The sequence below is a fragment of the Choloepus didactylus genome, chromosome 7, assembly GCF_015220235.1.
Source record: "Choloepus didactylus isolate mChoDid1 chromosome 7, mChoDid1.pri, whole genome shotgun sequence".
NCBI classification, from domain to species: Eukaryota; Metazoa; Chordata; class Mammalia; order Pilosa; family Megalonychidae; genus Choloepus; species Choloepus didactylus.
In genome coordinates this window covers 40,882,217-40,907,548 of record NC_051313.1, presented here as the reverse complement: position 1 = coordinate 40,907,548, position 25,332 = coordinate 40,882,217, and the positions used below count along the sequence as shown (strand labels likewise).

Sequence of the window (25,332 nt, the reverse complement as noted above, 5' to 3'; positions counted from 1 at the left end):
ATTCTTCTCTTCTTAGTAATGGAACACTGATTTTGTCAGGTCCAGCAATATACTCAGCTAAAAAGCCTGTATCTCCCAGCTTCTTGTACAGCTTGGGATGGCCAATGAGATGTAAGTGGAAAACTTTTTGATGAGTTTTCCTGGCATCTCTTTAAAGAGTACTGTCTCTACCAGGTGGATTGTCAGTTTTTTGTCCCTTGACTTTTCCCCTTTTCCTGCTGGGCACACTGATATGACAGATTGTGAATGATATGGAAGCCACATCAGAGATGGCAGAGCAGAGATTTCCTGTCTTCCTGATATTCTTTTTCACCAAAACAATATCTCACATGGTATTTTTTCTGTGTTCTTTTATGTGGAACTATTTATAATAGAGTCATCTTTAAGACAGGGTAAGTGTGTATTAATAATGCTTTTTAAAAAAATATATCAGGAATGGCCTGCCCTGATCAAGAAGGTGGAGTGAGAAGCTTTAGGGCCCCATCCCCCGACCAGAGCTTTGAACAACCAGACAGAAATGGCAGAAACATCTTTCTCAAGGCTCCAAAAAACAGTTGAAGGATTACAGTAATAGGGTTAGCAATGAATTTTTAAAAAGTCAACTTGAAAACAGGAGGATCTTGTGGTGACCTAGTTTGTCCTTCCCCGACCCCTCCCTGGCTTGGCATGGAGCTGGCCCATGATCTCAGTGTGGCTCCTAGGTCCTGGTACTGGAAGGAACAGAGTAACCCCAGTGCACATACTGGGAGCAAATAGGTCTAGCTCAATCTCTCTGATGGCAGCTTGAGGGTCACCACCAGGGCATTCATCAGAGGTTCACCATCCCAGAACATGCCCTGTGTGTAGACTGAAGCTCAAAGAGCTCCTGTACAGAATGCTGTGGGAAATAAGTCCAGCCATGGCTGCCTGGGACAAGGGATTGCTGGCTATAGGACAGACAATGCAGTGCCCAGGGTCCTGAGGAAACTGTTTTCTAGAGAAGAGGGGACATTCGTAGCATGTAAATGGGGAATGTCTAGGGCCACACATGCATGCCCAAATCAAGAGGCATGTGCAGAATCAGGAAGGCCCCTAACTTTGGCCTCAACCTATTCTCTAAACTCATTGAATGGATAAGCTCTGAAGGTGTTTTCTCCTTCTCCTTTTTTTTTTTTTTTTTTTTTTTGTTGTTGTTGTTAGCTCCCAGCATTCAAGGAAAGCTCTGTCATAACACTAGCTGGAAACAAGCTTAAGGAACAGATGCCCCAGCATCTAAATTCCAGGGATAACACAATGAAACATCAAAATGTCCAGATTTCAGTGAAAGATTACAAAACGTGCAAGGAAACAGGAAGCAATGGTCCAGGCAAAGGAGAAGATTAAAGCATTAGAAACCATCACTGAGGAGGATCAGGCCTGGGATGGACCAGACAAAGAATTTGTAAAAATGGTACTAAATATGCTCAAAATGCTAAAGGGAAACATGAACAAAGAACTAAAGGAAATAAGAAAAATGATAGTTGAACACAAAGAGAATATCAAAAGAGACATGCAAATAATGAAAAGGGAGCAAACAGCTGAAGACCACAGGAAGAGAGATTAAAACTTCCCCAGAGAGTTTAAGCAGATTGTAGTTAGCAGAAGAGAGAATCAGTGAACTTGAAGATAAGACATCTGAAATCCAGCCTGAGGAGAAGAAGGAAGAAAGAATGAAGAAAAGGGAACAGAGTCCAAAGAACCTGTGGGACACCATCAAGCATACAGAGATACTACTCATGGAAATAATGGCTGAAATCTTCTCACATTTAATGAAAAACACAAATACACACATCCAAGGCATTCAATAAACTCTAAACCGCATAAACCCAATAGGCCCACACTGCAACATATTATAATTAAACTGTCAAGTGCCAAAGATGAAGACAGAATCTGAAAGCTTCAAAAGAAAAGAAATTTGTCACTGACAAAGAAGGCTTAATAAGATTAAGTGCTGATTTTTCACCAAAAACCATGGAGGCAAGAAGGCAGTGGGATGATATAAAAGTGCTGAAAACAAATTCTTGCCAACAAAGACTTCGGTATCTGGCAAAACTGTCTTTCAAAAAGGAGGGAAAGATTAAGATATCCCCAGATAAACAAAAGCTGAAGGAGTTCTTTACCACTAGACTGGCCCCACAAGAGATGCTAAAGAGAGTTCTGTAGGCTGAAAGGAAAGAACAATTGATAGCAGGTCAAATAAAATCTCCAGTAAGGGTGATAACATGGGTAAATATAAATGCCAGTACAATGGTATTTTTGGTTTGGTAACATCACTTTTGACATCCTACAGGATCAAAATGGCAAATGCACAAGATGTAATGACAGATCAGTGGTTTTGGACTCATAACGTATAAAGAACTACATAAAGATGCGGGATGGGGTGTATAAGAACACAGTTTGTGTATACTATTTAAATTAAGCCGGTATCAAAGAAAAGGAGATAGTTATAGATTTAGGATGTCACATTTAAGCCCCATAATAACTATAAAGGAAATACTGGAGAATATGCAACCTTATAAAGACAGAAAGTAAAGTACAGGGAGCAGGGGGAAAGGGGAATTAATGCATAATGGAAGTAGGGTTTCCATTTGGAAAGATGGGAAAGACTTAGTAACGGAAGGTGGTGAGGGTACCACAACATTGTGACTGTGATCAATCCCACTCAATGGTATGCTTGGCAGTGGCTGAGATGGGGAAGTTTATGTTGTATATATGGTCTCCCAATTAAAAAAAAAAAAAAAAAGAAAGAGCAACTAAAGAGACAATGACAATTAAATGTAATATGTGATCCTGGATGGGGTCTGACAAGGGAGGAGAAAAAAGTCCCAAAAGACATTACTGGGACATATTAAAAAATTGGAAGATGGAGTGTAAGCTTTCTATCAATGCTTAATTTCTTGAACTTGCTAACTGCACTTAAAGTGGTTACACAGTGAATATCCTTGTTCTTAGGAAATGTTCATGGCAGTATTAAGTGGTTAAAGAGCACGATGTATGCAATCTACAAGCAAGTGTTCAGAAAACAGACACTTAAACAGATGGATAAATAGATGGATTGACAGACAGACGGGACAGAATGATACAGAAAACGTGGCAAAGTGTTAAAATTGGTGGATCTGTGTATCTGGGTGTGGGTGGGTAGGGGTATGTTGTTCTTTGAATGGGGTTTGTGTTATTTTTATTACTGTCCAGTAAGTTTGAAAGTATTTTAAAATAAAAAGTTTTTTTTTAAATCACACAAGTCTTCTCAATTCTGAAGGAGGTTTTAAAAATTATTATTTATTACTATTATTATTTTAGAACCCCAATGTAAGAGAACCAAATTACCCAAATATTAATTTACCTTTTGGGTAATCCACCTGAAGAACTTGACTAGAGTCTTGAGACATTCTAGGTTTGGAAACACTTTCAGGGAGTTCATTTTCATCTGTGAATAAAAAATATTGTTAACACCTAAAGACATAGGTGGATTCCCAAGGAAGACTGTGGCATGGGCCCAGGGACTCAGGACTTAAGTTCCCCAATTTTTATTAAAATAACAACCATACCATTCAAACAGGTAAACATCAGCAGTGGAAAATAGAATAATTTAACCTATAACAAACCAGGACTAATTTAGTTAAATAAAATGCTAGTGTATCTACATTGAAAAAAATCATTGTTGCCCTTCCTGAGGAAACTAACATCCTCCGACTCTAAGACGTGAAGTTGTACTTATCTCAGAGATACGGGGCAGGGAAGTTGGGGTGTTGATCAAAAAATTCCTTGTTACCAGTGCATACTAGCAGTGCTGGTGCCCCTCCAGCAATGGAGAAGCCTGATGCCTGTTCCAAAGAGGGAACAGACAGGATGGGAGAGCAGGAGGTCTGTGTATGGTGTTGGAAACTCTGCAGGACTGAGGGGTTCACTATTTTTATTTTAATGTATGGGGAAGGGAGGAGGAGGTTCAGCTGTGAAGGCTGTGTGTGTGTGTGTGTGTGTGTGTGTGTGTGTACACATAGTTGGGGAGGAGGGGTGCCATACATGAATTTCTGACAGTGCCCAGTTCAATTCCTTCTAGGCTTGACATAAACACCACGCAAGAACACATCTCTCTGAATCAACAGGAGGAAGCAGACAAAAAAATTAGTTCCACATTACACAACAAAGTAATTACAGGTGTATTTAAAAATTAAACACAAAATGTTTGAATACATAATTTTTAAAAAAGAACAGAATCTAAATATGTATTAAGTCTTTGGTTAAGGGGAAAACTTTTTAAGCCAAAAAGTAATAAACAAGTCAACAAAGAAAAATTAATGATTTGACTACAAAAATATGAAAAATACCTCTACTTCAAAAATAGAAAGTCAATTAAAAAGACCAGGACCCAATATGGAAAAACAAATGAAAAATAAAAGACTAATAAATACAGTTTTTATAGAGGGGACATAATTGATACAACAATTTAGAAAAATGGGCAAAAGGCAAAAATGGACACCTCAGAAAAGAAGAAAGATGAAGAGTTAATTAAAATATTAAAGTTAAGAAATAATCAAGCAACTAAAAATTAAAATAGTATTTAAAGAAAGAAAATACTGAGAAAACAATGGCATGCACTTATACTACTGAGGGGCACATAATTTAGAACAACTTTTATGCAAAGCAATTTGACTCTTTTTACAGCTTCATACTCATTAATCTAGTAATTTCACTTATATCAACACACAGACAAAGCTTTATTTTAAAAAATCACGGATGCATTATTTATAGTAGCAAAAAATAAATAAATAAAATTAACTTAAATTTCCAACATAAAGAACTGGTTAAAGCTATTGCCAATAAAAAGGGAAATCTGTGAAATAACTAAAATATTTCCTAATGAAGTAAGATAATTAAATGTTACATCATGAGTCAAAAAATGTAAAAACAGTTTACACTTTATGCTCTCAATTATATAGAAATATGAATGGAAAAATCTTTATGGACACTTAACTAAATGATAAAATTTCACAGCTAAAGTCTGCAGTTATGCTGCTCCAATTCCAGCACATTAAAAGGAGCAGGGAGTTTTTAAGAAAGAATTTCAAATTATATGATAATGATTGTATCACATTTGAAAACATTCAAAAAATAGTCTTGTGCTCAGATTGTATTTGACTCCCCATTTTATGTTTTCTTCTTCATTCTAGTAAATGTTTCTGTTCTTTGGCTATTTGGTTTAATCTGTAAGATAGAAGATTGCTTTCTTCCTCCCTTAGGTTCCCATTTTTGGGGTGTAATTTTCAAATATGAAGTAAATGGATATAAGATCCATAAGCATGGCATTAACAATTTGTTTCATTACCATCCTTACCACTTTTAGAAGCTTTATCCCCTGAGACTTCTTCTGACATCATTTTGGGTTCTTCAGGATCTTCTAAAAGGATATCTTTTTGGAATTCTTGAATGTTCACTGCAGTGAAAAAATACTCTTTATCAGCTAATCTATTTATATTGGGAAATATTTGACCAATAATATTAACAATATATTTCTTTACCATTCTCATCAACTGAAGACTCTAACTCGTCTGAGGTTTTATGTACTTCAATTGGGCGCTCTTTAAACTTGTCTTTTTGAAATTCTCTTAAAGCTGATTCGACTGAAAAAAAAAATTGATTACGTTAGCACAAGGTAGTTGGAGTAGTGATTTAAAGCTCCTACTTTAATGTCAGATTTGGGTTTGAGCTCTGACTCAGATGCTTAAAACCTGGGTGGCTTTAGTCAATTACTTCATCTCTCTGCCTCAGTTTTTACTGGCCAAAACGAGGATCATAAAACTTGAAGCATTGTTACACAGATTAAATCAGATAATGAATGCAAACATTTAACTTGGAAAATGCTTGGCACAAGGAACCCTGTTCCATGGCTGTATTATTACAGGTTTTTTACATTAAAAAAAAAATCCCCCCAATACTCTCCACCGACAAAGTTTTCTTAAAAATATATTGTTGTAAAATTTCAACAGCAAAAAGATTCTAATTTCTTTTAAATTAAAAAGGGTTAACTCTATGGTCAGGTTTAGAAGAATTAGTGAATCTGAGAAAGAAAAGAAAGAAGCTTTTAAGTTTGCAGGATATGAAGATAGCATTTATTTTTATAGTCCAGTGGGATAAGGCAATTTGTGAAAAGCTTTAAAAATCCATGATTTCATGCCATAAAGTGATGTGAAAGGAATCACTACAGATTCTAAGAAACATCAGGCAGCCCAGCTAACTTCCTCTCTTAATCCAGGTCTTGGTCAAACATCCCTTTGTCAGAAAGGTCTTCCTTCCCTGGCCATCCTACTAACCCAGCACCCAAGTCCAGCCATCACCTGTCCTATGACGGTTAAATATATTTCCAACTATTCACCTGTTTTTGCCCCTCTACCATCCATTAAAATGTAAGCATCTTGAACAGGGGTTTCATATGTCTTGTTCACCTCTGTATCCTGAGTGCCTAAAATCACATCTAGTGCAAAGTAGATGCTCAAGTAATTGTTGAATGAATTAATGAATTTGTTCTGTGCAGCCTTAAAAAACAGGTTGAGTAACACGTCATCTTAATAGTCTTGGTCAGTATTTCTCAAATTTTAATTTATGAGTTCTCTATGGATGTTTAAAAATTTTGGGTTTTAATTTTGAAGATAAACTACCAAACATACAAATTCATTTTGGATTTTCTGTATCACGATTTGGATGCTGTGCAGTTTCAGAGTTGGCCCTTATTTTTATAACTTTTGATGCCACGTTGGACTCTTTTACTTTTTACAGGCCAAAGAGAAAGAAGAGAGGTAAACTTATTTGCAAATAATGCATTCCTACTTAGCAAAATTCTACTTTGCCATGTTGCACAGCATGAAAAAGCTGTTTTGGTAGTCTGCACTGAGAAAAGTGGTGTAGGACTTAAACAGAAATCACCACATTCATGTTGCAAGTAATGACCGAGTTTCATCAAAGACTCATTGACCTCCACATCAGGGACTGCTCTTAATTTGCATTTATGGACTATTTTAGTTTTTTATTAATATAAAATTTGAACATCTGGTTTTATAACTACATAACAGCATTAAGCGTATCAAGTGTTGTATCTAATTTTGTGTTTATATCTATCTAAATGCCATTGTAATAAAAGATCATTTAAATCAACAGTGGAAGTCTTAAAATTTTTTTCCTTAAAGAGATGTCTGTACATTACTCACTTTGGGAAATACTGATACAGGTATGAAGTGGCTAAGTTCTGAATCACTGTACTGGAGGCCCAAAAAATATTACCTATAGCAGGGCTTGGCCACTGAGTAGTGAAATGAAACTGAAATTCAAAAGCCAGGGTTTGGCTCTGAACTTTGGGGTAGTTGTCCAACTTATTTCTCAAATTGAAATAACAGCAATATTTTATCTCACAAATGCCCTGAAGAACAAATAGAGTTTCACCTATTAGCTATTACTACTATTTATCATTTCAAACACTATGAAATTTTTTTAGTGTTTGCATACCAACCTACTGCATTGGGAAAATATTCCCTTTTCCTCATTGTTTGTGATAAAAATTTGTCATAATAATAATTCATTATTAAAAATAACTTTTCCTAAATGTTTTTCCATTTCCATTTCCTTTATATCTCTAGCAATTATACTGATAAATTAGATCCACTGGATCCACAGGATACCTTATTTTGTAGACTCATAGAAGTTTTTCTGAGGTTTCACAGAATAGAAATTAGGTATTCTTTTCCAGCACTTAATAATTCATTTTCAGGATATAGTTCTGTATTTCTAAACCTTTCTTGTTTAATTTAAGCCCATTTTTTCCTAGTTATACACCATATATAGTGAAAAAAATCTACATTCTCTTTATAATAAACTTTGAGATTATCAAAGATATTTAAATTGCCTGTATGTTGTTTCTTCTTTAGATGGAAAAAAATCAGTTTCTTTAATCCAAATTAAGTGATCCATCTGGTGGCTCATTAATCATATTTGGGGTCTGATCAGTGCATTGGTTCTTTGGAACAATTAAGTTGAAAAATTGCACCCTGATTCCTTCTGGATGAAGTAGAAACAGACTTTAAATAGACTTAACCTGGGTAAAAACTTTGATCAAAAATAGGAAACATGAACTATCAAAGAAATGACAAAACACGATGAAATAGGGTTCTTTTAGCATATGTGCGCTGATCCAAACACTTATCTCTAATTTGTTATATCTACAGCTTGGTGGAGTACACTTTCTCTAATCAGCAGGTGGCATCTGCGAGCCACTTCTTCCCCTCAAGCCAGTTCTCCCTATCAAGTTAAGCAAATGCAAAGAGGTGAAAAACAACAGAAAATTTTAAAGTATATGAAAAAAACAGATGATACAGATAACCCAAATCCAAACACCCAAATCAAAAGATCAGAGGAGACACAGTACTTGGAGTAATTAATCAAAGAACTAAAGACAAACAACAAGAGCATGGCACAGGATATAAAGGACATGAAGAAGACAATAGAAGAGTATAAAGAAAAAACTGCAAGAGTAAATAAAAAAATAGACGATCTTATGGAAATAAACTGTCGACCAAATTAAAAAGATTATGGTTACTCACAGTACAAGACACTGTACAGCAAATCAGTGACCTTGAGGATGACAGAACAGAAGATGAAAGAACAAAAGAAAGAATGGGGAAAAAATTGCAAAAATCGAAATGGACCTCAGGGATATGATAGATAATATAAAACATCCAAATATAAGACTCATTGGTGTTCCAGAAGGGGAAGAGAAGGGTAAAGATCTAGGAAGAATATTCAAAGAAATTGTTGGGGAGAATTCCCAAACCTTCTAAACAACATATATACACAAATCATAAATGCCCAGGGAACTCCAAATAGAATAAATCCAAATAAACCCACTCTGAGACATATTGTGATCAGATTGTCAAATACTGAAGAGAAGGAGAAAGTTCTGAAAGCAGCAAGAGGAAAGCAATTCACCACTTACAAAGGAAACAGCATAAGACTAAGTAGTGACTAGTCAGCGCCCACCATGGAGGCAAGAAAGCAGCGGTATGACATATTTAAAATACTGAGAGAAAATTGCCAACCAAGAATTTTTTATTCAGCAGAGCTCTCCTTCAAATTTGAGGGAGAGCTTAAATTTTTCACAGACAAACAAATGCTGAGAGAATTTGCTAACAAGAGACCTGCCCTACTGGAGATACTAGAGGGAGCCCTATGGACAGAGAAACAAAGAAAGGAGAGAAAGACATGGAGAAAGGTTCAGTACTAAAGAGATTCAGTATGGGTACATTAAAGGACATTAAGAGAGAGGGAAAAAATATATCTAACAAACATAAACCAAAGGATAGGATGGCTGATTCAAGAAATGCCTTCACAGCAATAACGTTGAATGTAAATGGATTAAACTCCCCAATTAAAAGATATAGATTGGCAGAATGGATCAAAAAATATGAAAGATCAATATGTTGCATACAAGAGACTCATCTTAGACACAGGGACACAAAGAAATTGAAAGTGAAAGGATGGAAAAAATATTTCATGCAAGCTACAGCCAAAAGAAAGCAGGAGTAGCAATATTAATCTCAGATAAAATAGACTTTAAATGCAAGGATGTTATGAGAGACAAAGAAGGCCACTACATACTAATAAAAGGGGCAATTCAACAAGAAGAAATAACAATCATAAATGTTCATGCCCCCAATCAAGGTGCCACAAAATACATGAGACAAACACTGGCAAAACTAAAGGAAGCAATTGATGTTTCCAAAATAATTGTGGGCAATTTCAACACATCACTCTCTCCTATAGACAGATCAACCAGACAGAAGACCAATAAGGACACTGAAAACCTAAACAATCTGATAAATGAATTGGATTTAACAGACATATATAGAACATTACATCCTAACTCACCAGGATACACATTCTTCTCTAGTGCTCATAGAACTTTCTCCAGAACAGATCAGGGCTGGGACATAAAATTAGCTTCAATAAATTTTAAAAAATTGAAATTATTCAAAGCACACTCTCTGACTACAATGGAATACAATTAGAAGTCAATAACCATCAGAGACTTAGAAAATTCACAAATACCTGGAAATTAAACAACATGCTCCTAAACAATCAGTGGGTTAAAGAAGAAATAGCAAGAGAAATTGCTCAATATATAGAGATGAATGAAAATGAGAACACAACATATCAAAACCTATGGGATGTAGCAAAAGTGGTACTGAGGGGGGAAATTTATAGCACTAAACGCATACATCAAAAAGGATGAAAGAGCTAAAAATCAAAGAACTAATGAAGCAACTGAAGAAGCTAGAAAATAAACAGCAAACCAATTCTAAACTAAGTAGAAGAAAAGAAATAACAAGGATCAAAGTAGAAATAAACGACACAGAGAACAAAAAACAACAGAGAGAATAAATAACACCAAAAGTTGGTTCTTTGAGAAGATCAACAAGATTGACATGCCCCTAGCTAGACTGACAAAATCAAAAAGAGAGAAGACCCATATAAACAAAATAATGAACGAGAAAGGTGACATTACTGTGGATCCCAAAGAAATTTAAAAAATTATAAGAGGATACTATGAACAACTGTATGGCAACAAACTGGATAATGTAGAGGAAATGGACAATTTCCTGGAAACACATGAACAACCTAGACTGACCACAGAAGAAATAGAAGACCTCAACCAACCAATCACAAGCAAAGAGGTCCAATCAGTTATCAAAAAACTTCCCACAAATGAATGCCCAGGGCCAGATGGCTTCACAGGGGAATTCTACCAAACTTTACAAAAAAAATTGACACCAATCTTAAACTCTTTCAAAATACTGAAGAAAATGGAATACTACCTAACACAGAATACTACCTACCACATTTTATGATGCTAACATCAATCTGCTACCAAAACTAGGCAAAGATGCTACAAAAAAAGGAAAACTGCAGGCCAATCTCCCTAATGAATATAGACGCAAAAGTTCTCAACAAAATACTTGCAAATAGAATCCAAAGACACATTTAAAAAATCATCCACCATGACCAAGTGGGATTCATTCCAGGCATACAAGGATGGTTCAACAGAAGAAAATCAATCAATGTATTACAACACATTAACAGATCAAAAAAGAAAAATCAAATGATTATCTCAATAGATGCTGTGAAAGCATTCGACAAAATCCAACACCCCTTTTTGATAAAAGCACTTCAAAAGGTAGGAATTGAAGGAAACTTCCTCAATATGATAAAGAGCGGATAAGAAAAACCCGCAGCCAGCATTGTACTCAATGATGAGAGACTAAAAGCCTTCCCTCTAAGATCAGGAACAAGACAAGGATGCCCGCTGTCACCACTGTTATTCAACATTGTGCTAGAAGTGCTAGCCAGGGCAATCCAGCAAGACAAAGAAGTAAAAGGCATCCAAATTGAAAAGGAAAAAGTAAAACTGTCATTATTTGCAGATGATATGATCTTACATCTGTAAAACCATGAGAAATTGATGATACATCTACTAGAGCTAATAAACAAATTTAGCAAAGTAGCAGGATACAAGATTAATGCACATAAGTCAGTAATGTTTCTATATGCTAGAAATGAACAAACTGAAGAGACACTCAAGAAAAAGATACCATTTTCAATAGCAACTAAAAAAGTCAAGTACCTGGGAATAAACTTAACGAAAGATGTAAAAAACCTATACAAAGAAAACTACATAGCTCTACTAAAAGAAATAGAAACAGAGCTTAAAAGATGGAAAAAATTTCCATGTTCATGGATAGGAAGGCTAAATGTCATCAAGATGTCAATTCTACCCAAACTCATCTACAGATTCAATGCAATCCCAATTAAAATTCCAACAACCTACTTTGCAGACTTGGAAAATCTAGTTATCAAATTTATTTGGAAAGGGAAGATGCCTTGAATTTCTAAAAACACTTTAAAAAAGAAAAATGAAGGGGGAATTCTTACACTCCCTGACTCTGAAGCTTATTATACAGCCACAGTAGTCAAAACAGCATGGCACTGGCACACAAAGATAGACATATTGATCAATAGAATCAAATTTAGAATTCAGAGATAGACCCCCAGATCTATGGCTGACTGATCTTTGATAAGGCCCCCAAAGCCACTGAACTGGGACATAACAGTCTTTTCAGCAAATGGGGCCGGGAGAGTTGGATATCCATATCCAAAAGAATGAAAGAGGACCCCTACCTCATACCCTACACAAAAATTAACTCAAAGTGGATCAAAGACCTCAATATAAAAGACAATACCATAAAACTCCTAGAAGATAATGTAGGGAAACATCTTTAAGACCTTGTATTAGGCGGCCACTTCCTAGACCTTACACCCAAAGCCCAAGCAACAAAAGAAAACATAGATAAATAGGAACTCCTTAAGCTTACAGGTTTCTGTACCTCAAAGGAATTTGTCAAAAAGGTGAAGAGGCAGCCAATCCAATGGGAAAAAATTTTTGGCAGCCATGTATCTGACAAAAGGCTAGTATCTTTCATATATAAAGAAATCCTACAACTCAATGACAATAGTACAGACAGCCCAATTTACAAATGGGTCAAAGATATGAAAAGACAGTTCTCTGAAGAGGAAATACAAATAGCCAAGAAACACATGAAAAAATGTTCAGCTTCACTAGCTATTAGAGAGATGCAAATTAAGACCACAACAAGATACCATTTCACACCAATTAGATGGCTGCCATTAAACAAACAGGAAACTATAAATGCTGGAGAGGATGTGGAGAAATTCAAACTCTTATTCATTGTTGTTGGGACTGTATAATGGTTCAGCCACTCTGGAAGTCAGTCTGGCAGTGCCTTAGAAAACTAGATACAGAGTTACCCTTTGATCCAGCAATTGCACTTCTCAGTATATACCCAGAGGATCTGAAAGCAGTGACATGAACAGATATCTGCACACCAATGTTTACAGCAGTATTATTCACAATTGCCAAGAGATGGAAACAACCCAAATGTCCTTCGATAGATGAGTGGATAAATAAAATGTGGTACATACACATGATGGAATACTACGCGGCAGTAAGAAGGGACGATGTCGTGAAACATGTGACAACATGGATGAACTCTGAAGACGTAATGCTGAGTGAAATAAGCCAGGCACAAAAAGAGAAATATTATATGCTACCACTAATGTGAACATTGAAAAATGTAAAGTAAATGGCTTATAATGTAGAATGTAGGGGAACTAATGTTAGAGAGCAATTAATAAAGGGGGAACGATAACCCAATGAAAACAGATAAGCTATCGCAGATAAATTTAACGTTCTGGGAATGCTCAGGAATGACTATGGTTTGTTAATTTCTCATGGGTATGGAAGGAACAAGTTTACAGAAATGTTGCTATATTAGGTTATTTTATTGGGGTAGGGTAGGAACATGTTGGAAGTAAAGTAGTTATTTTAGGTTAGGTGTCTTTTCTTACTCCCTTGTTATGGTTTGTTTGAAATGTTTTTTTATTGTATGTTTTAAAAAACATTTTTTTTGATAGTTAATAGTTAACAAAAAAAAGTTAATTAAAAGAAAAGAATGAAAAAAATTTGCATAGCCCTCCTGAGGAGCTGGGGGAGAATGCAGGGGTGTTGGGCTTCCCCACCTCGATGGTTGCTGATGTACTCACAGACACAGGGGACTGGTGGTTTGATGGGCTGAGCCCTCTACCACGGGACTTGCCCTTGGGAAGACTGTTCCTGCAAAGGAGAGGCTAGGCCTGCTTATAATTGTGCCTAAGAGCCTCCTCCTGAATGCCTCTTCGTTGCTTAGATGTGGCCCTCTCTCTCTAGCTAAGCCAACTTGGCAGGTGAAATCACTGCCCTTCCCACTACGTGGGATCTGACACCCAGGGGTGTAAATCTCCCTGGCAATGTGAAATATGACTCCCAGGGAGGAATCTAGACCGGCAACATGGGATGGAGAATACCTTCTTGACCAAAAGGGGGATGCAAAATGAAATGAAACAAGCTTCAGTGGCAGAGATTCCAAAAGGAGCCAAGAGGTCACTCTGGTGGGCACTCTTAAAGCAACCCTTTTTAGGTTCTAATGAATTGGAATAGCTAGCAGTAAATACCTGAAACTATCAAACTACAATCCAGAACCCTTGAATCTTGAGGACAATTGTATAAAAATGTAGCTTATGAGAGGCGACAATGTGACTGGGAAAGCCATATGGATCACACTCCCCTTTGTCCAGTGTACGGATGGATGAGTAGAAAAATGCGAGCCAAAAAAAAAAAAAGGCACCCAGTGTTCTTTTTCAGTTTAACTGTTCTTTTTCACTTTAATTTTTATTCTTATTATTTGTGTGTGTGTGGTAATGGAAATGTTCAAAAATTAGTTGTGGTGATGAACACACAACTATATAATGGTATTGTGAGCAACTGATTATATGGTTTGTACGGCTGCATGGTATATGAATATATCTCAATAAAACTGAACTTAAAAAAAAAATAAAAGAGAAAGACCCCCCTATTATTTAATGTCTCAGTCAAGGGCTCAGCCAGGAGCAGGGGGTGCCTTGTGCTACCATTGCCTTGAGATGACCTCACCCTCCAATTATCCTCATGTCCTCTGATCAGTGACCAAAGATCACAAATATTCACTGCAATCTCTTCCAGAATTTGCGATATGAGACAGACAGTGCAGTGAATAAATGTATTGCAAATCTGAGTGATGTTACTGACATACTTTATTTAACACAGCTACATTAAACTTTGTACTTGATAAACCAGAATACATGTTACTTTGTAATTCATCCATAGATATTTACAAGAACATGTCATAATAACAACAAAAAGATTAATAAATTGAAAAATAAATAATTAATTTTAAAAAGAATTACATATGTAGTGGAGAGCAAAAAATCTAAGGGCCTACTACGTTTGATACTTGTTAGTTTTTGAATAAGTAAATGAAAAGGATGATTTTTTTTAGGCAAACATAATAGACCAAAATTGGGTCCCAAAGAATATCGGCCAATAACTATGAAAGAAATTTTAAAAGTTGCCAGACAATTCTTTCTGAGAAAGGTGGCTGTGTCCAATGCTTATAAATATAACTTCTTTAAAACTTTCATGGAATAGATACCTTCCTTGCTATTTAAATAATTTTAAGCATAGAAAATGATGGGACACTTTCCAATTTATTTACAAACTTACTAAACCCTGACAGCAAAATCTGACAAATAGAGCACTAAAAAAGAAAAGTATAAACAAACTGGTGTTATGAATGTAGAAAAAAAATCCCAAACAACCAAAAATAAAACATATTCTATAAGAATAATACAGTATCATCAAATTAGGTTTATTTCAGAAACACAAGAATGCCTTAATTTTGGAAAATATATTAATGTAATTTTTCAAATCTAATAGGTCAAAGGATTAAAAATGTTATGATCATCTTGACAGATGTTGAAAAGGCATCTGATAATGTTCAACATCAAGTCTAGATAAAAATGCTTAATAACCTCATGGAGAAACATTGGCAAGATTCCCTTCAAAGAGACCTACTAGCACTGTCACTATTTAACATCACTCTAGAACTGCTAACCTATGTAATCAGTCAAAAAAAGCAAATAAACATAAATACTGAAAGAAGAGAAATTGAAACTATTCTTCTTTTCAAATGATAAGGTTGTCTATCTGGAAAACCCAAGAGAATCAACAGAAAATCTATCAGAATTAGAGAGCAATTTATTAAAGTGGGCAGCTTTACAAATAAATACATAAACATCAGCTTTCCAATAAACTGGTAATAACTAGTTAGAAAATACAATAGAAAAATGATACCACTCAGCAACAAAATTACAAAATGTCTAGCAATAAACTTATTAAGAAAAGTGTAGATGACGCATGAAGAAAGCTACAAAACGTTATGGAAGGATACAAACAGTGGACCAACAAAAGGAGATTTCATGTGTCTGCATGAGAAGATGTAATAAATACGCTAAATCTCACCAAATTATAATATAGAATTAACACAATCCTCCTATTGGTAGTTGTTGTAGCCATTTGACAAAATTCCAAAAGCATACCTGATACACTGTAGGTACTTGTTTTGTGGAATAAATGAAAGAATAACCAGGAAAAAAATTTAAAACAAAAAGTTTTGAGAGGAACTTGCATTATTAGATTTAAAATACACCATAAAGCTTTAATAGTTACATTCTCTATTAATGCCATTATATAGAGAAAGAGCAATAGAATAGAAATTTCAGAAGTTGAGATTAAAATAAAGTTGGCATTTCACATCTCCAGCAAAATTATTGATAATTTATTACTATATGATCTTGGGAATTGGCTCACCATTTGGAAAAAAATAAATTTAGATTCCTGTCTAATATAAAATTTACTATAGTTACATATTAATTAGAAATAAACATTATTTAAAAATCAGTGAATGCAAATTTGCATATACCATAGGACCACAATCAATCATTAAAAATATGAATAGAAAAAAAAAGGAATGTGGAGAAGGCACCAAATTCTTAGCAGTGGGTATCTCTGGGACATAGAAGTGAGTGACTTTTTCTTCCACCTGCTTTTTCCAATTTTCTTTGATCACTTGAGAGACATGGAGGATAAAGGTATAGCGGCATTGATTTGAATCCCAATCCTTTGCTAGCTCTCAACTGTGGGCAAGTTTCATAACCTCCTGAGCCTCAGTTTCTTTGTCCACTGGAACCGGAGATAAAAACACCTACTTCAAAGACCGAATATGAGAATTAAATAGGATAATGCATGCAATGCACTTAGCATAGCTCCTCATGTAGTAAATGCTCAAGAAATATCATCTATGATTATGTTTATAATGAGAAAAACTTTATTAGGAAAAGAATATTTGGAATCCCTCAAACTACACGGGAATCAGGTAGATTACTGTTGTTTTAATGACTGGCATTGGCAAAAGTGTAAATACCGGTCAAACAGTCTCTACCCAACCATCCAACCAGCAGACCCAGAGAAGTAAAGGAACCGAAATTTGGAAGCTTTCTCTGATTCCTCTCCTTCAAGGTCTAGAATTGAGATTTTCTCTCTGTTTATGGATCAGGTTTCTGTGTATTCTTCCCTTCAACCTTGATTAAGAGGCTACAATGGGCAAGGTGCTGGGTTACCAAGATGAGCAAAACGAAGTCCTTACCCTCAAGAAGCCGGGCTTAATTGTTTATCTCAGCTTAAAACACGTTTTAAAAAACATGATTCACCTTGTCTTTTAGCTTGTTGTTCTGCGAGAAGCCTTTCTCTCACAGTGTTAATAGCTGCTTCGGTTGCTTCAGTTATAGTATTTCCAATTAATGTTTCAAGGGCTTTATCAAAACGTGGTTGAACAAGTTTGGCATAGTCAACTACCTGTAAAGAATATTTGAGAGAATCAACATAAGCACAAATTACTGTGAATATTAAACACTTTGTTCATATATACATAGAAAAACATTAATTCAAAAATTATAATGCTGTTTGAGGTAACTTTGGAGTGATGTTATCTTCAAGATTTACTGATCTTTAAGTTCTTGCTTCCATAGAAATTTACTTTCAATATGCTTATATATTATTTCACTCCATGCCAATAAATATACATCTACATACTCATTTTTTAATGGACACACAGGCATGTGTTATAACTTATTTAACTAAAATACCAACACTATATTTTTAGGTATACATTTTTTTCTATTATAAACTAAGCTATGATGAGCACAATTGAGTCTATATCTTTGATAATTTCTTTAGGAATTGATAGTTCAAAGGATATACATTGCTTAAGGATTACATACCTATTTCCACATGCTATCCCTCATAGTTATAACTCTTAGCAACAGTGTATAAGAATATACTTTCCCCCATCCTGGCCATACAACACAATATTGGGTGTTAATTGTAATTTCTTAATTCTAACAGTGAGATCAACATGTCTCCATTATTTTTTCATTTCTTTGGTTGTCAGGGCGTTGATATCACTTTTCTCATATTTTATGGCTATGTATATATATTATTTTGTGAATTGCCTATTTACCATTTTTTCCCATTGGGACTTCTTCTGTGTATTGATTTGTAGGAACTCTTTAAAGTTTAAAATTATCATTCCTTTGTCTGATACATATTGTGATGGTTTAAAAATATATATACAAATTTTTGGTACCCAACCCTTCAAAAAGTGGAGCCTAATTCCTCTCCTCTTGAGGGTGGGAAGGACTTAGTGACTTGCCTTAAATGAAAAGAGTATGGTGAAAGTGACAGCAGGTGACTTCTGAAACTAAGTCATGAAAGACATGTGTCTTCCTTCTTGGATCACTCCCTTTGTGGACATGTGGCTTCCCCTTGGATCACTCTCTTTGGGGACAGCCAGCTGCCATGTCATAAGGATACGTAAGTAGCTCTAGGGAGAGATCTGTGTGGCAAGGGACAGGCCTCACTCAGGTGACTGAGCCATCTTCCAGCTCCAGTCAAGCCTTCAGATGACTGCAGCCCTGGCTGTCATCTTGACTGTAACCTCATAAGAGATCCTATGCTGAAATGCCAGCTAAAACACTTCTGAGTTCCTGACACAGAGAAACTATGTGAGACAATAAATGTTTATTGTTTCAAGCTGCTAAGTTTTGGGGTAATTTACTATGCAGCAATAGATAACTAAAACACATATATTGCAAATATATTCTCAATTAAAAAAAATTTGTGATATTTTCCTCTATACACTGACAAAAGTTTTAATCTTTCTTCTAGTACTTCTTTGCATTTCAACTTTTATACTTAAGTCACCTGGAATTAACCTGGATACAACATTTTTTTTCCCCAAGAAATGAACCAGTTAGGGGTCTTAGACACACACACACACACACACACACACACACACACACACACACACACACAAATACACATATTCACACTCTTCTCCCACAATCCTCCGCAACCCTCCTAACAGAGTTCGATAATACTTTTTTTCTAAGAACAGTCTGAATTGTTAATGTTTATGCTTATATAGTAATTATTTGTGGATAAATTGCATAAAATATTTAAATTATATTTCTTTCTTTGCAGATTCTTGGTTATGTATTTATCAATAGTTAATTCCCAAACTTTTCATCAGAAGTATAAATCTCCTCTTGATACATTTAACTACATAAGGTAATTACTTTCTTCCTGGGCATTTCTTTTGCAGCCCTCTGCACTCCCGCCCCAAACTGGATTGGTTGTTTTCTGGGCTTTCTAGACTTGCAGAACAACTGTCCTGGGCTCCCCCTTCCCCACCATCCTGGGATTTCCCTTTCTTCCTTCCTGTGATGGATCCCCTTTTTATCTGGATTCCATGTCTCCTTCCTCTTGGTTTAAATGCTCATTTTGATGGAGCACATCCTCTAACAGCTTCCTGAAAATGAAGGTGTGGGAGGTAAAATGTTTGAGATCTTATTACATGACTGCAATACCTTCATTCTACCATCACACTTGGTTTGTCTGGATATAGAATTCTAGGCTATAAATCACTGCCCCTAGGAATTGTCTTTCAGCTTCCAGTGTTGCAGTTGAGAAGTTCTATGCTATTTGGATTCCCATCTTTTGCATATGACCTAATTTTTCTCTCCAGAGGGTTCTGGATCTTTACCCCCAGGTTCCTATAATTTTAAGGTGATATGCCTCAGTATGGGTCTTTTTTCACTCATTCTGGGCATTCAGTGGGTCCTTAAAATCTGGAAACATCCTTCAATTCTGGGAAATTTTCTGCAGTTATTTCTTTGAAAATATCCTCTTCTCTGCCATATCTTTCTGAAATTCCTATTAATTGGATGATGGACATCCTAGACTGACTTTATAGTTTCTTTTTGTTTCTATTCTCTGTTCCACCTCTGTCACTTCGTACTACTTTCTGGTAGATAACTTTTACATTTTTTCAAACCTTTATTGAATTTTTCTTTATGTTATCATATTTTAATTTCCAGAGCCCCCTTTTGTTTTTTGAATGTTCTCTTTTCTCTTTTTAGTATCCTGTTCTAATTTCTCAGCTCAATAATTACTCTTATCTTCCAGAAGATATTAATAACTAGAGGCTTCATTTGCATGGGTATGGTTCGTTAACTGTTTGGGTGATCTAGCTTGATGATTTCATTGTAAAACTCAGCTGTCAGTATTGGAAGGTCTGAAAATGATCTTTGTCTGCAAATGTCTTTATTTTACCTCACTTTTCAAAGTCATTTTCACTTGATACATACTCCTAGGATGACAGTTTTTTCATTCCGTTTCTTATCGTTTTATTGTTTCCTGGCTGCTTTCTGATAAGTCAGCGATCACTTGTATTATTGTTTCCATGTATTTAATGTGTTATTTTTTTCTGTGGCTACCATTTTTAGCAATTCACTATGATGTGCCTAGGTGTGGTTTTTTTGTAAATATTCTGCTGTGGGCTTGCTGAGCTTCTCAGATCTATAAGTTGGCCTTTGTGTGTTGTTTTTTAATTTGAACAATGTTGGCATCTATATCTTCAAGTATTTTTTTTTCTGTCACATTCTCATTTTCCTCTCCTTCTGGACTCCACTGACACATATGTTAGACTATTTAATATTGTCTCACAGGACCCTGAAGCTCTGTTCATTTCCTTTTGATATTTTTTTCTCTCAGATTTTCCTATTCAGATTGGAAAATTTCTGTTGAGCTGTCTTCAAATTCTTTCAAATCAAATCTGCTGTTAAGCTCATCCAATAAAATTATAATTCAGTTATTGTATTTCCAGTTATAGGATTTCTGTTTGGTTCTTATTTTATGGTTTCCATTAATCTGGTGAGATTCCCTGTATGTTCTCTCATAAAGAACACATTTTACTAAGTCCTTAAATATATTTATAATGGCTGTTTTAAAGATTTTGTCTGCTAAATGCAAAATATGGTCGATCTCAGGGTCAGTTTCTATTGACTTATTTTTTACTGATATAGGTCATATTTTCCTGTTTCTTTGCATGTCTCACAACTTTTCATTACATATCAGACATGTGGATGATACATTATTAGAGAGTGTGGATTCTGTTATTTTCCCCTGAAGACTGTCAGCATGTTGGTTTTTGTTCTAGCAGGCAGTTAAATTATTGGTTTAACAACTTGATGTTTGTAAGTTTGGTTTCATGCTCTGTTAAGTCAATCTTTGGAAAGCCCAAGGTGTTTCCTGATTTGATGGGACTCTTGTTTCTTGGATTTTATCAAGGTGTGGTTTTAGGCTTTGTTAGGGTATAGAGTAAGCCTTAATCTAGATTGTGGTCCTTACTCCTAAGGTACAGCTTTTATGGGTCTCAGCTTGATGCCCAAGTTATTTACAAGGTCTCTCCATTCTGACTGGGCCAGAACTCTCATGGGTCCTAGCACAGCTCAACCGCCATGTCTCTGTTCTATTCACAACCCTGCAGGAGCCATGCTCTGTTAAACACTGAAGAGTCTTATTCAGTGCATGTGTAGCCCAGCTCTTGGCCACATGGACTTCCTCCCCACCCCCACCCAGCCCCCAGGCAGCATCCTTCTCTCTCTTTGTTCCACAATTCTAGCTGCTTCAGAACTCTGAAATCTACTTCCTCTGCTCAGTGGAGGCATCACAGTCTGCTTGCCGCAATGAGGAAATTGTCCCCAAGCATACAGCAGGGGGATCATGGAGTTCACCTCATGATTTTCACTTCTCTCAGAGATCATATAGTGGGGGAGCTAGTCTGGTATAAGTTACTCTAACATGGCTGGAATTTAAAGACTGACTTTTAGAAAACATGATAGCAATTTTTTCCACCAACTATTTTCAAAAGTTCCCATTTGTACATGTCCTCTTTAGCAATAAATGTCATTATTTTCCTTTCTTTTCATGCTTATAGAGGAAAAAGTATATCTTATTACTATTTTAATTTATGTTCTCTTATTTCCTAGTGGTATCAGGCATCTTTTCAAAGTTTATTTCATATTGGCAATTTAACTTTTGTGATTTCCCTAGACATCCATTGTCTATTTTTCCAGTGTAGCCTGTGTTTTTCCTTTTGATTTGTAAGTACACTATGTATATGGTGCTAGAAACACTTTTTAAGTTAAACTTGTTTAAAATATCTCCTTCCAGGCTATTATATATCATTTTTCAAAATTGAGGCTTTGGATCAGAGAGAAGTTTTATATTTTGAGGAAATACAATCTTTAAACTTATAAAAAAAATATTATTTCTGGGAGTATTAATTATCCAACTGCTGCATAACAAATTGCCCTAAAACTTAGTAGCTTAAGAAAACCAACCATTTGTTATTTCATAGTTTTTGAGGGTCAGAGACAATAATTTCTCTTTATTTTAAATGGGAAAATTACGATGCATTATAAATTGACCCAATTTCTGCCATATAACTAAACACCATAAAATTTCTGTATACAAGTAACAGACCATCATGTTTGGATGAAAAATGGTTAAAACTATGTCATCATGATGGGCAATTAAGAATAAGAGTAAGAATAAAAAGCAAAAGTAAAAAAAGAACACCAAAATCATCCCCCCCACCCTATTCTTCATTTAGTTTTTGTCCCCATTTTTCTACTCATCCATCCATACACTGGATAAAGGGAGTGTGATTCACATGGTTTTCACAATCACACTGTCACCACTTGTAAGCTACACTGTTATACAATCGTCTTCAAGAGTCAAGGCTACTGGGTTGCAGTTTGATAGTTTCAGGTATTTACTTCTGGCTATTCCAATACATTAAAACCTAAAAAGGGATATCTATATAGTGCATAACAATGCCCACCAGAGTGACCTCTCAACTCCATTTGAAATCTCTCAGCCACTGAAACTATTTTGTTCCATTTTGCACCCCGCTTTTGGTCAAGAACATGCTCTCAGTCCCACAATGCCAGGTCCAGATTCATCTTTGGTAGTCATATCCTGTGTTGCCAGGGAGAATTTACACCCCTGGGAGTCAGGTCCCATGTAGGGGGAGGGCAGTGAGTTCACCTGCCAAGTTGGCTTAGCTCGAGAGAGATGGCCACATCTGAGCAACAAAGAGGTACTCAGGGGGAGACTCTTAGGCACAATTATAAGCAGGTTTAGCCTGTCCTTTGCAGTAATGAGCTTCATAAGGGCAAGCCCCAAGATAGTGGGCATGGCATACCAAACCGTCAGTCCCCAATGTTTGTGAGAGCATGAGCAACAATCCAGGTGAGGAAGTCAACACTTCTGCATTTTACCCCAAGTCCGGCCCTACATATATATTTTTATTCTCTGCCCAAATTACTTTGGGATATGTCGCTATTGCACAAAACCTACCAGATCTCACTTCCTATTCAAAGTTCCATGTAACTATGGTGTTTGAACAAACTGACTGCACAAGTTAAAACTGTTTAGAAAATATAGATCCTGCACCAGACAGACACCTTTTCCCTTGGTCTCACATGGAAGTTGAAGTTTTAAAACACAGTCAGTATTGTCCTTTACCCTTTGGTCCAATTTGACCTAGTCCTAACCAGATCGGCTTCATTCATATCTCTAATTGAAGTCTCGACTCTTTTTCAGCTTTTTAAACAATTGCTTAAACAGTGTTCTGTATGCAGTAATATGGCCTTTCTTAAGGCCAGTAATATTTGAGACCCTGTTATTGACACATGAGAAACTTTTCCAAACACCTACACATTATTTTGACATTGGATATATCTCAATCGTTTTCCTACATATTTTAAATTTAAAAAGTGGAGTTGTGTTTTGGAGATAAAACATAAACAGTGTTTGAAAAATATTGTATTGAGAGATATATATGGTTTATAAAGCTTAGTATTAAAAATCAAGGCATATTCTACAGCAACATGTTTTCTGTGGGGCATTTTTAGGGTATACTTGAATTATAAGGTCCTTGAACTCTCTAAGATGGACAAAAGTACTGATTAATATTAGACTTGGGAAGTCAGGAATGATCTCTTGGGTGAATCCTTAAAGAAAATCATATATAATATTAAGATAATAGAGGGAGAAAGTAATTTAAACATTATACTATCTATAATAGCATCAAAATCCATCTAATACTTAGAGGTCTGTGCAAAGCTCTACACATGAAACTCTAAATTACTACTGAGATAAGTTAAAGAAGAGCTAAATAAGTGGTGGAATTATCACATTTGTGGACTACAAGAGTCAATATTGTAAAGATGTTCATTGTCCCAACTTATCTATAGACTCAAGGAAATCACAATTAAAATCCCCAAAGATTTTTTTTTAATATGAAATGGCAAAAGATCAATAATACCCAATGTTTTCCTAAAAGAGAACAACAAAATGGGAGGCCTTGTTCTGTATCACATCAAGACTTATTATAAAGCTATAATAATTAAGTCAATGTAGTACTGGCACTATAATAGCAAAATAAAATGATGGAAGAGGTCACAAAGCTCCCAAGGAAATGTATATATGTATAAAGACATGATTTAAGACAAAGCTGACACTGTAGAACAGAGGATAAATGACAGTCTTTTCATTAAACTGGATATCCTGGGACAACTGGATATTCTTATGGGAAAAAGTGAAAGAACCTATGCTTCACATAAGTAAGACAATTCCAGATGGATTATATATTTCAGTGTGAAAGTTGGAACAATAAAGGTTTTAAAGGTTAAAATAGGACAACACCCTCATGATCTTTGTGTGGGCAGAGGTTCCTTAAATGGGATACAAAAAAAAAATGCTAACAATAAGGAAAAGGTTGATAAATCATTCTCCATTAAAATCAAGAATTTCTGTTCATTAAAATACACCACTAAAAAAAGGGAAATGGCAAACCACAGAGTGGTAGAAAATATTTATAACACTTAGAGTAAACAAAGAATTTGTATATAGACAATATAAAGAACTCCCAACAATAATATGCCAAAAGAAAAAAAAAAACACAGAACAATAAAAAAATGGGCAAGAGACTTGAACAAGCAATTCAAAAAGGGAATATTCAAATGACCAATAAACCTATAAAAAAAGTTCAACCTCATTAATCAGGAGAAAAGCAAGTTAAAATCATAGCAAAATATTGCCACTCACTTACTAGAATGGCTTAAATTAGCAAAACTGACCACAACAAGAGTTGATGGGAATGTAGAATAACAGAACTCTCATACACTCCTGAAAGAACCGTAAATTGGTAGGACCAGTTTGGAAAACAGTTTGGCATTATCAACACAAGCCATATTTAAACCCTATGTCTCAGAAACTGTATTTCTTAATAAATCTCTGAAACATGTAAATATGTACACATGTGCAACAAGAAACAAGTACAGTAATGTTTATAGCAGTATTATTCATAATAT

At 35.4% G+C, this 25,332-nt stretch overlaps 1 protein-coding gene across 2 annotated transcripts in view; it reads right to left on the bottom strand.

The window, feature by feature from the left end:
- AK9 (adenylate kinase 9) overlaps positions 1 to 25,332 on the bottom strand; it is a 207,911-nt gene that overhangs the window by 126,407 nt on the left and 56,172 nt on the right. For both annotated transcript variants that reach the window (XM_037842266.1, XM_037842267.1), the window contains 4 exons: positions 17,260 to 17,404; positions 5,538 to 5,639; positions 5,354 to 5,452; positions 3,362 to 3,445 (listed from right to left, as the gene is read on the bottom strand). In XM_037842266.1, the coding sequence (XP_037698194.1) occupies positions 3,362 to 3,445; positions 5,354 to 5,452; positions 5,538 to 5,639; positions 17,260 to 17,404 (430 nt within the window). The remainder of the gene's footprint in view (positions 1 to 3,361; positions 3,446 to 5,353; positions 5,453 to 5,537; positions 5,640 to 17,259; positions 17,405 to 25,332) is intronic.